This window comes from Diuraphis noxia, unplaced genomic scaffold (assembly GCF_037042655.1).
Source record: "Diuraphis noxia isolate RWA-SAM2 unplaced genomic scaffold, SU_Dnox_SAM2 contig0001, whole genome shotgun sequence".
Classification (NCBI taxonomy): Eukaryota; Metazoa; Arthropoda; class Insecta; order Hemiptera; family Aphididae; genus Diuraphis; species Diuraphis noxia.
The window spans coordinates 17,720,607-17,735,641 of record NW_028301711.1 but is presented as its reverse complement, the minus strand read 5'-3'; the positions used below and the strand labels follow the sequence as shown (position 1 = coordinate 17,735,641).

Below are 15,035 nucleotides of genomic sequence, written 5' to 3'. Positions count from 1 at the left end.
ACAATTAAGCCCAAATAAGTATATTTATATGATTATCAACTATCTATAAAAACATTGATAAGATGGCCTCAATTGCCTTTTCTTCCGGGAACGCTGCCTCATATATATTTAACATAGCCGTAGCCTACCCATATCTTAATTATTTATGGTAGCATGTGAGATTTTTTCTAACAACGCACACGCTCCTCACATATGTCGTTGTTGGGTTAACGTGTTCAACAGTGTGTGAGGACAGTGTGTCCTCCTACCGAATCCTTTGGACAACGAGATAATGTTTGTCGGTTGGTAAATACCGTTTGACTTGTCCGATCACATTCGTGATTCATCAGTAATCCGTACTGCTCGTTGATCGTTCCATGGTTTCTGTTAAAACTACCCATCACCACCACTGCTACTGATAACACCGTTCGTCGAATAATAGGCAAAATAATTATAATTTTATATAAAATTTGACAGTTAGCACTGCAGCTGATTTTTATTTATATATATATAGTTTAATTGAATAATATATTTTGAAGGGGAAAAATAAACGGACCGTAAGCAACCCTTGACACAACCCTGATACTTCAAAGATGGCAAACACAGGTAATAATTTTGAATCCGACGATAATTGCGCATATTATATAGTTTTGATTATATTTAAACATTCTTTCTTTTTTTTTTTAATGACAACCTATAATAACTTTGTGACAATAATTGAATCCTTATTAATATGTGTACAATTTTAACATTTGATTTTTCTATTTAATATGCTCAACAATTTTCGAAAATTAAAAATAAATTATCACACTTGTATCTGAATTGTTATATGTTATACAACAGATTAAAAATGTACTTAAATATAAAACTTTGGGTCCTAAATGAAAATTGTCAAATTTACCCAGTTCCCAGTCATGCTGCCTAAATTGTATTATTAAATCTGTCTATATAATATATATAATATATTAATATAAAATTTTATACCTAAAATTCATTTTATTTAAAAAATGATATAAAGTTTAAAAACAACAAAAGTGAGCCCATCAATCCATATTCCTATAATTTATAACGCTTCATTAGCGTGACGTTATCTCCAAAGTATGGCTAAATTATAAGCTTTTCTTATGTTCCAGTTTGTAGTTTAAGATGTAATTATACGATTAGTTTTAAATTTTGTTCATATTATTTGTTGTGTAGAATAATCGTAGATAATAGTCTTTAACAAGACTGTACTGCATGGAACCTAACACAGTACCTGGAATTTTGAAATTGTAATCCATAATAGCACATTAACCCTAATAGGAAGGGTAGTTGTAGGGTACCTAACCATAACGACGATGTTCTTGATTTGGTCATTAACCGTACTTGACTTTAAAACATCAGCATTCAGGCATCCTACATGATCTCCGACTCAGAAACCTAATATAAACCTTTATTATAGTACCTTAATATCTTAATTGAATTAACTTGTTGAGGACTTATTTTCCGCTAAACATGAGGCATACAACATATTGTTAATCAAAAATATAATTTTTATTTTTAATATATTATACTAGTTACTCGTAGATCTTATTCCAAAAGAACGGAGCATAGTGGTAGCTCCCATGGTGAATGTTGATAACGCTGATAGTACTGTTCCACATTTCTTCGTTGGTAGAATTTCTAAATAATAATTGGACATAATACAATTAATTGATTTTTAGTGAGAATGGTTTCCAGCAAAAGTGTAAAAATCTAAACAATGTTGATTAAACTTATGTTACCTATAATTTTATTATATTAAAACATAATTTTAAAATTAAATTACAGTTAAAAATGAAGGGTATGATGCTGAAATCAATGCAATAGCTTTTGAACTGAAAAAGAAGTATCAAAAAACTTCTACAATGACAATATCTGCTATTGTACCAGATAAAGCTGATCATACACAAAAAAATAGTCAACAACAAATATCTGAATGTTCCGAAGATGCAGAAAGCATTAAAGGTAAATTATCAGGAATTATATTTACGCTTTAAAGCTTTATATAAAGACAATTTATATTTTACAATCTTTTGTACAATATAGGTATGTTTATTTGGAAATCGATTGGAGAATTCGTCATACCATGTGTCTTTCGTGTAATTAAAGGTGAACATGTAATGTTCATAGCAACTCGTGTGGCTGAGTACCAGTTACTCAGTATTTATTTAAAACATTTACATGCAGATATACTTAGATGCACATCAGTGAAATGGTATTTTATTACTATTTCAGAAGCTAATCTATTGAATGAAATAAATGTAAAATATATTGATTTTATGTATGGGAAAGAAAGTTTTGTGGCGGGTCAAGATATAATTGTCCGTCTCGAAGATGTTGTTGCATTTCTTACGTTTGTCGAAATAAGTTACAATAAGCTCTTGAGTAAACAGAATTATGGAAACGAAAAAAAAAGTGGCTTTATTAAAATTGACTCAGAATCAGTTGTACTATATTGTATAAAAAATATTCAAATGTACGTTCCCATATTCTTCTTTGAAGGGCAAGTAGCAAACCTATTACAACAGTCCATTGAGATAAGTGGATGGGAATTTGCGCATTTTAAGTTCTGTTGTCTAGTTCTGGGAATTAAGGAAGAATTATTCTCAAATGATAGTTGCCTGATGACAAACATAATTAATGTGAAAGAATTTTATCCACCAGGGATCGAGTTTAAAGAATTTTGGCCAGACCAGAGGCTGTATTCTCATCTTATCAGCCAAAATGGTTCTTTTATGCATACTAATTTGCCAAATGCTTGGCTCGGTAAACCCCCTCAAATACAATTTGATGAAAATAGTACAAATATATTAACAGTACAAGGATCTATGGTGCCGCATAGTACGCCAGTGATAATGAACAACTATGAAAACAATATAGTATGTATTATTGTATTACATATTATCTACTTAATTTATTTAATAACTACTATAAATTTGGTTTTAAAAAAAAAAAAATATTGCCCGTGTTTTTCACAATGCAATCAAATAAATCATTTATTATAAGTGATAAAATCAAAAATGGGTTGAAGGCTTTCATTTTTTAAAAACAATTTTGTTTTTTACCTTTCAGGAACAGGAGCCATCAACATCTCGTGGCTACTTTGCTGACAGAAATATAGCTGTCCAAGGAAATAATGAGGTATTTCTTTTTAAACTCTAAATTTTTTTCTCGCCTTCACATCCCTTATATACCTAGCAGTATAAGAACTCTTATAATTATCTGTAGTTTAAATCTTGAACTACTATAAACTGCTTTTGTTTTTTATAATTTTGTCACCATAAATGAAATAATTTCTTTTATTTTTATTTAATGAAAATGTTACGATCTAATTGTAATTTCTCAATTGGTAAATTCAACAAATCAACAATGGTTTTAATTAAATTAAACATTTATTAACATATTCTTGTAGACTTGAAGTAATGTTAGTATACATAAAAATATATTGTTATTAATAATAATTAAAAGTAAAGTATGTGGCTTTTATTTGAGTTGAATTTTGTGTAAATGACAAGTCTAACTGTTAATATTTTGAAAAATTTTATGATTTTATATAATTTGATACTCCATTAATGTTAATTTTAAATATTAAGATGTGAAATATAAAATTGGTAATATGTTTGTAATTTTATATTCATTGGCAGATTTTAATTTAAAATAATATTACGTTGTGGGGTACGTAGGTATATATATATATTTTATTAAACCAATTTTTACATTTAGGTAACCAGTGGAAGCCATGTTGTGCCACCACCACCTATAATTGAGTAAGTTTAATTAAAAGAATACATAATATGATCAATTTAAATGTCTAAAAATGGAAATAAAATTTTTTTTGCTTATAGTAATGTATTATCATATACCAACGTTATTACTGTAAGCCCACGTATGACTGTATGCAGTCCAATGACTAATAGCAATATAATATCAAATCAAGTGCAACAATTCTCCAGTCAACTTGCAAGTAGCAGCAGTCAAGCCAACCAACAACAGTATCAACAACCACGTCAAGAACAACGACAAATAATTACTACTAATCAAACTCAGCAAACATATAGTAGCCAATCTGTACATACGAGTAGCCATCGTCGTTCAATCAACATTCAAGAACGCAACATCTTAAGCAATTCTAGGCCCATTATTACTAATATCATTGATTTATCATCTCCTCCATCTAGTCCTACTCCTCAAATTATACAAATGACTGCTCTCCACCCTACTGAGAGATGTAATTTGAATAGAATACCAGATCAGGCGTGTGTAGAAAACAACAGATTATTGCCATACAAGGTAAATAATGTTAAATATTTTATGATTGACTCAAGTGATTGAGGACTAGAATAAAAACAATTATTTTTCAAAGTTTTATATGATGTAAAATCTTGATACATTTTTATAAAATATTTTTGTTGACATGTTTTTATATTTAAAAACAAGTTAACAGTTTGGCAGTTAAACAATTACTTTCATATTAATAGACAAGTAGTCTCTCTAGGCTGACAATTTCAATTTGTGTAGTTTTTCTGTAAGCTAAATGTGTGTACAATATTTATACTTAGTAATTAAGTAAAGTTAATCATTGAACTTAGTTGTTTTGAACTCAATAATCTTGGGATATTTTTTAACTTTTAGCAATTGTTTCAATATTTATTATTTGATCAATCGAGGTATAGAAAAAAATAATAAAACTGTATTTTGTTTAAATTAAATTAAAATTAGAAATAGTACAAAAAATAAAAACTATCATTTGGACTTCTTTGATTTATAGAAAAGTAAATTTTTTTTTAAAGTTATAATATGTGTGTTATAATAATTTAAATCTTTTTATTTAATAAATATTAAATAATATACATATACATACATTTTTTAAGCACAGATTCAGAAGGTAATATTTGAAGGAAAAACGTTCCACTGCATTAATCTCAACCCTTACATATATTCGGATATGATGGTTACCATAAATGACCTGGTCAATTTGATACTGCGTTCGACCACTGTGGCAAGATGTGCTCTCATATTATCAAAACGCTTACACGTTAAGCTATACATTGGAAATTCGTAAGTGTCTAACCTCTCCTTCTTTTAATCAACATTATCTTTTCTTAGCTCATTTGTAATATCACAGATTAAGTTGGTGGTAAAAAAATAAGTCCATGGTAATACTCATTAGAAGTAATATTAAAATACCTTAATACATTTTCTTTGTTTTACAGTGAACAATTAACCATTTTGAAGGAAAACAAATGTATCAGGTCTTTGAAACCAGAAGACACGCCATTGATTAAGCTTCAGAAACTCATAAAAGTATTGCCACAATTAAAAAATATTGTGTACAACCCAAACATATCTTAAATTACAGTCATACAAATCTGTCATCTTTGAGTGGGATGCCTAAGAAAACGCACCAGCTAAAAATGGAATTATATTTTAATTTAATGTGCCTATATATAATATAATACAAGTACATCATAATATTGTGTAGTATAAACTATACATATAACAAAATTGAGTCAAAGTGTACATTTTATACTTAGAAACATATACCTAGGTACTTGATTATACTGAATTCAAAACGTATTGCATATTCTGAAATATAAATAATAAATATATATATAGGTAATTACATAGTATTTAATATAAATTGATAATTATAACTACAGTTTAATAATTATTTATGTATATACTATATATCTTATACAAACATTATAAACATATGTAAAGTATTTGCCCCTTGCAAGAAATTATAAAATAAAAAAATGTGGCATTATTTATTTTTCCAAGTATTTTACTATTAAACGGAGTTAGTATCAGTACTTAAACTAATTGTATATTAAAAGTCTTTAAGTGTAACATACTTAAAATATTTAGACAGAATACTTGATTATAGTTGAGAAAATCCATATATTCTTTATAGCAATGCATAACATTTATTATAAGGCAAAACAAATAATTTAAATGTTTTAACTAGGTAATAGATTACCTGCAGATCTTCTAATTTCTTCAGATTCTTGTAAGAATCTTGATAATTTAAAAAAATTCAGACAAAGTTTGGTCTAGGATTAGATTCTTCTTGATTATCTACCTATTTAATGTTTTTAAGAGTACTTACCGACTAAGACATTTAGAGTTTAGACCAAAATCAACATAAATAATTGGTTTTGATGAGTAACAAATACAAAAAATGCGTAATTCGTTACATAAACAGAAACACTTTTCTATAGTGAACTAAACAAGATATGAAACATTTTGAAATATTAATAAGTACATAGGTGTAAATTATATCATTTAATAATTAAAATATATATATATATATTTTTAAAGTCTTAATATTGAAAGGAGCTTGAGCTAATACATATTTTATGATTTTTATGATTAAGTCGTTCTCTTAATTTTTTTATGAATAGTTTACCAGTATAGTGAATATAAAAATCCAAAAATAAAAACACAATTTAGACTTTAGAGTATATATATTTTCTTAAGTATCTAAATTATATATAATATAATTATTAAATATTAAAAAATAAATTGAGCATCTTAAAAATTGTAAAAATTCATTAAAAATATAAACGTCGTTCACTAACTATGAATGTGATTGTTTGTTCATGAACAGCGTTCTTACCAAACACTGATTTTTTTTTTATATTTTAATTTTAAAACAAGTTGTTTATGAGTATCTTATATCTCTCAGTACCGAGTACCTATACGATTTTGATATTCAAGTATAATATTAAAAATTATTTGTTTGTATTATATAGGTCTGCATGTCAATTTTTTTTTATCTTTTACTAGTCATGATTTTTGTTTTATATATGTTAAGGTAAATGACGACATTTGGTGAATGTTGACATTCACTGCTGTTTTTGGTGAATGTCAACATATTGAATAAATATTAAAAAATTACAAACAGTCACCGGTGAAAGTCAACATTCACAACGATTATCGGTGAGTGTTAACATTCACAATTGAGTTTTGGTGAATGTTGATATTCACAATATTGAGTTTTGGTGAATGTTGACATTCACAATATTAAGTTTTGATGAATTTTAAAAATGTTTAGTTGAAATTGGCAATGCTGGATATTAATGAATTAAAAGTTAAAATTAAGTTAAAACGTTAAGTTAATGTTAATTAAGTTCATTAACTCATTACTTTTATTTAAAATTATCTTTTAACTTAATGAGTTACTTTTTTTTAAGATTAATATGTTAATTTCAAGTGAATTTTATTAAAAAATAAATTTTTGCCCAAAGGATAATCCAAATTTTTTTATGAGGATTTTAGAAAAGTATGTTTTTCGATAGCTAGTTAATACTTTGATGTATCATTTTAAATTTCCCTAGTAATTTTCTTGGGCGTAAAGAAAAACTAACTAATAAACATTATTATGTGTTTGGAATTTCTTATTTTGCAAATTAGAAAATGTTAACTTTAAAAAGTTTAAACTAAGTTAAGTTACTTTTTTTTTCTAAGTTAACGAGTTAACGAAAAAAATATGAATAACTTTTAACTTAACTTTATTATTTTAAAACAATTTAACTTAACGAGTTTAAAAAAATTGTTAACTTTCCCTCAGGAATGTTATGTAATTCAAAATGCCATAGTAGTTTATCTTGTTGCAACAAATAATTTTCATAATATAAAATAAAATAATTTATGTTTAATTAAAACCCTTTAACTAAAACTATTTTATCACTAGGTATTAATCTTTTTTTACAAAATGTCAACATTCATCAAAAACAGATAGTGCATGTCAACATTCACCAGTGAATGTCTACATCTAAGAAGAAATTAACATTCATCAAATGTTGTTATTCACCTTAACATAATATGCAATATACCTATCTGGATTTACTCGTAGATAGGAAGGTATGATATTTATGACACTGTTCATCCAATCATTCATTATAATATATATAACAATATAATTTATGATTAATTCATGTCCAGGGTTGGAACGTATGATACAGTACAGTATAAAACTTATAAAACGTACAGTATAAAACAGCTTAGTTTTATACTGTATTGTAACTATTATATTTTATACATTCATAGAATTACAGAGATAACTTAGCCCGTCGGTGTAAATACCTGGGACACAGATTCATTTTAAATTTTCAATAAACCACCCAATAAATGCGGGTTGTAATAGAATAGTGGAGTAGTGGACATAAAGTCATAAACAAAATATAGCGTGTTGAGTCTCATATGTCTTGAGTCTGTCCTTTGTCGTCGAAAATTAGTTTTCATATTCTAGATTTCATTGTTTCATATTGCTTTCTTTGAAACTTGAAAGCATTGTGTTTTGAAATGTTTGGTAAATTATCATGGTTTTATTATAGTGATAGTTAAAGTATGAATGTTGAAAAGCTTAGTTTTTGGTTGCATTATTTTACTTTTGATATTCATATGATATACCAAATGGCAAATACACCTCACTATAAGACTATAGGTAGGTATGAGGTAACTACTGTCTACTAAAATGGTAAAATACAATAATGGTTTGATTAAATATTGTATTCTTACTATTAATTGAATAATATTTTATATATTTTGTAACCAAATAATTATATTCTAATAAATAATATTTGGTATAGTTGTGGATCATTTACGTTAACAAATACATAACAATTATTTTATTGGATTTCATCATTGATTAAAGGATAATATAAAAATATAAGTACCTACAGTAAATAACTTTATTACATACATCTATTTAAAATGTTTAAGAAATTTATTGAATTATTATGTTATTTGTTAGCTTAAAAAAAGGTTGGCCGTTATAATTATTAATTCTATACTGAAAAAAAGTAACTTATTTTTAACTAAGTTAAGTTACTTTTATTTTCTAGTTAACTTGTAACTTTTGCAAGTTAAAAAAAAATAGAGGTAATTTTTAACTTTAAACTTAACTTACTTTTTTCTATATTAACTTAACTTAACGAGTTAAAAAGAATAGTAAACTTGCCCAGCCTTGCCTATATGTGAACTCATTAATATTTGTCAACAAAGTAAAACATCAAATGCTGATGCAGCAGAATTATGGTTAAATTTACCTTGCAAAATACCTAGTGGATTCGAAAGTTTTAATAATTATATTGCAAAGCGACAAAAGTATGCTTTAAATGAATATACATTAACCGCTTATTATTTACATCCGATTTATCAAAAACACAATAAAATGTCACCTGAGCAGAAAGACATTGTTAAAAATTTCATTTTAAACTCAACTGATATTGGTACAAATGGCTTAAATAGCTTTATTGAGTTTAAAGAAAAAAAATTTATTTGGCATTTTATTTGAAAAAGATACTCTAACAGCAAGTTTGTTTTTGTCTTTTGCTAAACAACAACATCCTGAATTAGCAGATTTTGCCAGCAAACTATTAAATATACCAGCATCCACAGCCCAATTGGAGAGAGTATTTTCAAATTGGTCTTATATACATAATAATTTGTGAAACAGATTATCTCCAGAACATTCAAATAAGTTGTTAGGGGTATACTATTTACTCAAAATTGTAGAAAAAGGCAACCAATCAAATGAGTATTATTTTAAATAATTTAATACTCATTTGATTGGTTGTTTAGTATTAATAATTAATAACTGTTGTTTTAAAGACTTTATATTTTATTTTCAAAAACATGATGTTTATTGTTATTTATTATTTATCTGATCACAAGACTGATCTAATTTGATTGTTATAATCTAATATGTTATTTTTTATTTTTTACTTTTTATGATTATTAATTTGTTTGAACTGTTATTTTAAAGATGCTATGTTTTATTTTCAAAAACATCATGTTTTCTGTATATTATTATTTACCTGATCATAAGACTGATCTACATTATAATATTATATAGTACATAATATTTGTTATAATCTAAAATGTTGCATTGTATTTTTAAGTTTTATATTGTACTACCTAATATATTTAAAAATATTTATTTATTTGTTATTTTTTTTCATAAAAGTCATGTTTCTAATACATAATATGGATCATTAAACTGATCTACATTACATATTATTACATTGTATTGTTTTAAATGTTATTTTTATTTTTAAGTTTAAATAATTTACTCGAACTGTAATTTTAAAGATTTTTTATTATATTTTCAAAAACATGATGTTTATTATTATTAATCTGATCATAAGACTGATCTACATTACAGAGTACCTACATATCAATATTTTTTATAATCTACAATATGTGTAATCTTTTGTTTTAACTGTTTTAAGCTCTTATAAATTATAACATTTTACTTGAGCTATTGTTTTTATATTATTTTTACAAAAAAGACATTTGTGACTATTTTTTATTTTAATAAAAATATATATGTTTTTGTTATAACTATTAAATTATAATTACAAAAAAAGAAATTTGTATTGTTTTTAATTTTATTCTAAATTGAAGGAAATTTAGTATGTCTTAGTCGTTTATTTAGTTATATACATTTTATACGCGTGGGGTATTATACGTGTAACGTATAAAACGGTTTATACGCGTATATTACCAATCCTGAATTCAACAATGTAAATTATATATTATAGCATATAGCTGTTTGAAAAAAAAAAATGGTTTCATAATTTATAATATATTATCTGATCTTTGTGCACTTCCTTGCCCGTTAAAAATACCAACTTTATATGATTCAAAATTTGTATTTAATTCGTCGTTTAATACCCAGCTAGTTATGTTCAAAACTTCCCGTGGATTTACCACATCTTAATCTTTCAGAATCAAAAATTATATTTAATCATTATTCATAATATTTTCTCGAATTTTTAGCTTTATAAAACTTAAACAATTTTTAAAATTGGTACCTAATAACAAATTGCTTATATCTTATTTGTCCATACTAAATTGTATAACCAATAGCACAAATAAATAACTTTAAATTCAAAAGAGTAGTTCCTGAGATTAGCGCGTTCAAACTTTTTCAACTTTTTCAGGTTTATAATATTAGTATAACCAGTATAGATGATAATATATACATTATATTATATTATTATTGAAAAAGAACACTTTTTTAATTTTATAGGTAGGTAGGTAGTTATATTAAAATAAAAATATTTTAATTTAAAATTTTTATAGTACAATTTATTATGTTAGTGAAGAATTGTAATTATACAGAATTTATAAACATAATTTTTTTTCTGTCTACCTTCATCCATACGCCATACACGGTCTGCACAGTGCAAACAATTATAACATTACATATTATATTAATAACATTTTTTATTTTATTTTATTTTAATCTGATACAAGGCAAGTGCGAGGCCCAGACAATGTGAAAAATATAATAAATATTTACAGCATCTTAATGATAAAAAGTACTATAAGAATAAGTAAAGGTAAATGTTAGTTAATAATATTAGTAAAAACCCAGTGGACAAATTTTTTTAAGGATAGTTAAAGTGTGGGGTCTTCATCAGCAATACACATACCCACACAGCATTTAAATGTTTCTTAAACATGAAAAAAATATTTTCATGAAAATTATTTAGTTGTCAAAATATTTTTTGATAATTGTTAAGTAATTGCGTAAATAATAAGAAAATATTTTTGAAATATTTTTTGTCCAAGAAGTTTATGTTTTCAAAATATTTTTTTTAAATATTTTTAAAATGTTAAACTCAAATATTTTCAAAATATGAACTTTTTCAAAACTAAACAGAAATGAAATATTTTCTTGATATTTTTTGTCCAAGAAATTTATGTTTTCAAAATATTTATTTATATGTTTTTAAAATATTAAATTCAAATGTTTTCAAAATGTGAACTATTTTAATACTAAATATTTATGAAATATTTTCTTAATACTTTTTTTACTCTCAAAAATTCATCAAAAAACATTTAGTATAACAATATTATTTAATAATATATTATTATAACCATTAATTAATTAATTTAACTAATTATATTTAAATAATATTAAATACTTGCATTCAGTGGTGTACCTGCAGGGAAAGGAAGGATTGAAACTCTCCCCACCCAAAAGTTTAATTCTAAGTATAACAGTTATTTATTATTGTGAAATTCTCCTCCAAATTGTTTTTTGTATAAGCACGTGTTATTATATTTGCATTATTATAAAAATAGTTTTTATTGTTATTGTTGAATATAATATATTATATTATAGAATATAACCAATACATACAATGTATAAACAATTATAATTACAAATAGAATTATCAAATAATAATTACTATTATTCAAAAAGAAATAACGCATCAGATATTATTATATAACATAGTAACCTTTTTATTTTATAATTATTTTACATTTAATTGTAGCTACAAATTATACAATATTATAAAATCAATGTTATTATTTAAACTGAAACGTTATCATTATCTTCTTTATTTTTCTTTTTTAAGTCCCTGAACTTGGCTCCAGCTAAATAATCTTTAAGTGGTTTTTCAATATTAAAAGCTGGGACTTCCTTAAAAATATGGATTTTTCTTATTGCATCTGTAACATACAAGATTTCATTAAAATATGTGTATCCCAGTGTTTATAAATGTTTTATTCATATATAGGCAACATGATTTGTAAATCGTAATATTATTATATTTATCAGTTTATATATTACATACAAACAGCATAGAATTTATATTTTCTGGGATATAAAATAATATAATAACCTGTTAAGGAGGCCACCAATAAAGAAATAGTTGAGAAACAATGTTACTAAATACAGCAATTAATAACTATGAAATATAAATAATGTTTCTTACCAAATATAACTGAACAGCTATTTAATGAAGAAAATGCTAATTTTTTTTTTTGGCCGACAAATGAATATTGTGATAAGACACTATTAACAAACATGCTTGATAAAATATGGCGTACTGTTTCAGATAAAGAACTACGGACCAACAGAGCTTCTTTACCTAATACAATTACAATTAAATTATTATTTGCTTAAATATATACTATATAATTTAAAAAGTAAAGGTTGATTTTTTTTTTGTATAAAACCTTTATTGATTCAATTTTAGTTAATAATAATATGAATTAATCAAAATATTTACCATTTTAAATCTAAAAGTCTTATCTTGTAGCTTTTCTTCAAAAAGTATAACTTCATTTAATGTAGTTATAGGAAAATTCCACAAGATTGCCTCATCAGATTGGTTAATACTTTCTTCATCAATATATGTTCTTTGATTTTCTAAACGATCGAAGTTAAGAATTCTTGCAAATCATATTTTATAGAAACCACGGCACGGTACATCTTGTTGATCTTATCTAAAATATATATAAATTTTTTATATAACTTTAATGCTTTAATAATTGTTTATTGTTTTCATGTAAAAGTTTGAAAAAAAAAATGAAATGTTAATACCTGTAGACTCTATACCAATTGGAGATGAAGTTGGAAAAGAATTTTGATTGGAAATTTCTGAAATAAAAAAAATTATTTTTAGTATTAATGAACGAATAAAAATGGTATAGGTAATATGCTTACTTAAAGATTGTGATTCAATATTCAATCTTTTTGGAGGTTCAGACTGAAAGTCCAACATTTTTTTACAGGCAATGTTTTTGAATGGTTCAGCTAGTTTTTTGACTGGAGTTACAATCCATGATGATGCTTTTCGGCTATGGCTTGCTTGCATATCAGTTTTGTTAGTTTGAGTTACAAACCACTTACTAGGAGATTTATTTTTTTCAACACCTATGGAAATTAAAAACAATTTTTTAGAATAGCAAATTCATTAGAAGGCATACGTTTTTTTAATATATTAGTGTAATATGAAAATAGAGTTGAATAGATAAATTCACATACTTAATTCACGAGAAGTTGATGCTATCAAAGTTTTTATATTATTATTTGTTTTTGACATATTTTTTTTTTATTGAAGATTTAACAACTAAAATCTCATTTTCACTTCCATCAGAATCTAGAAAATACCAATCAGAAATGTTAACTTAAAATTTAAATACTAAGGCTCATTAATTAGTATAAAACTGTCAGAATTCACTAGTTTTTATATTTGAAAATTTCAGTTGCATTTTTATTTGTAACATAGTCCAAGCATAACATTTTATAATAGCAAACATAAATTCGGTCTTATACCTGTCTTAAGAAGTTTTGAATATTTAACTTCTGGAATATAATTTTTATCTACATCACTATCGTCATAGCTGTCATCATTGTTGCAATCTTCGCTACTTAATATCACTATAAATAAAAATTATATTATATTATTATAATATAATCTTAAATAAAACGTAGAAGTCAAAGTAATTTCAAAATTGAAGACAATACTAATCAATTTAATTTTAGATTATTTTAAACACCTTTATTATCACTAATATTGAATACTGGAGGATCTTTAATAGAATTTTCAGATATGTGACTACTATTATATGATATTTTTGTTTTGTTTTTTTGTTTAAAATCAATATAATCTATAGGTAGACGGTGCCGTTGACTTCGAGTTGACTTATCATCTTCAAATGCTGATAACTCAGAAGTTTCTTGAGCCAAGATCCGTGCATCATGCAAACTAGCTATAATACAAATAATATAAGCATAATTAATAATAATTATAGAACTAGGTAAATAATAAATTAAGAAAAATTACCAATATTTTGAGATATACACCTTCCCTTGAAATAATCAAATTCTAATGCGTTTGGTTCAATACGACGAACAACATATTTTTTAGAGTTTTTGATATTTTTTTTTGGCCATGCACAATATCCATTTTTAAACCAGTAATCAGGGACAACTTCTACACAATTTTCTTCATCGAAACATACAATTTTCCACATTATACCTAATTTTTAGTATTTACAAATCTGAAAATATATAAGTTGACAAATAAACAACTATATTATGCACAGTAATTTCTAGTGCTGTTAAGAACCCCTGGTCATATTAGTTAGTATATAATATAGCTAGCGTATAATAATATTGTACAGCGGCGACTGTCTGGAAGGATTGCTGTGACAGCAATTCCAGGCAAGCGCTGGCTATAGGCACGGCTCGTATAGCAAGCCGTGGCAGTTGGATTTTAGAA

At 25.2% G+C, this 15,035-nt stretch overlaps 3 protein-coding genes across 3 annotated transcripts; 1 reads left to right on the top strand and 2 right to left on the bottom strand.

Annotated features, from left to right (window-relative positions):
* Window positions 1-572: 572 nt before the first annotated feature.
* LOC107170430 (uncharacterized) lies at window positions 573-5,052 on the top strand. The gene is made up of 7 exons (XM_089227628.1): window positions 573-585; window positions 1,789-1,965; window positions 2,047-2,879; window positions 3,073-3,141; window positions 3,724-3,767; window positions 3,846-4,290; window positions 4,872-5,052. Exons 1-7 carry the CDS (start codon window positions 573-575, stop codon window positions 4,887-4,889), a joined length of 1,599 nt encoding a protein of 532 aa, XP_089083754.1. The 3' UTR covers window positions 4,890-5,052.
* Window positions 5,053-12,357: 7,305 nt separating this feature from the next.
* On the bottom strand, window positions 12,358-13,907 carry LOC149060070 (uncharacterized). Its single transcript, XM_089215873.1, has 6 exons — window positions 13,796-13,907; window positions 13,475-13,684; window positions 13,352-13,408; window positions 13,038-13,254; window positions 12,741-12,896; window positions 12,358-12,474 (listed from the first exon to the last, which is right to left on the bottom strand). The coding sequence occupies exons 1-4, from the start codon at window positions 13,851-13,853 to the stop codon at window positions 13,178-13,180; spliced, it is 402 nt and encodes a 133-aa protein (XP_089071999.1). The 5' UTR covers window positions 13,854-13,907; the 3' UTR covers window positions 12,358-12,474; window positions 12,741-12,896; window positions 13,038-13,177.
* Window positions 13,908-14,302: 395 nt separating this feature from the next.
* LOC149060069 (uncharacterized) lies at window positions 14,303-14,801 on the bottom strand. Its single transcript, XM_089227622.1, has 2 exons — window positions 14,598-14,801; window positions 14,303-14,523 (listed from the first exon to the last, which is right to left on the bottom strand). The coding sequence occupies exons 1-2, from the start codon at window positions 14,785-14,787 to the stop codon at window positions 14,303-14,305; spliced, it is 411 nt and encodes a 136-aa protein (XP_089083748.1). The 5' UTR covers window positions 14,788-14,801.
* Window positions 14,802-15,035: the final 234 nt, after the last annotated feature.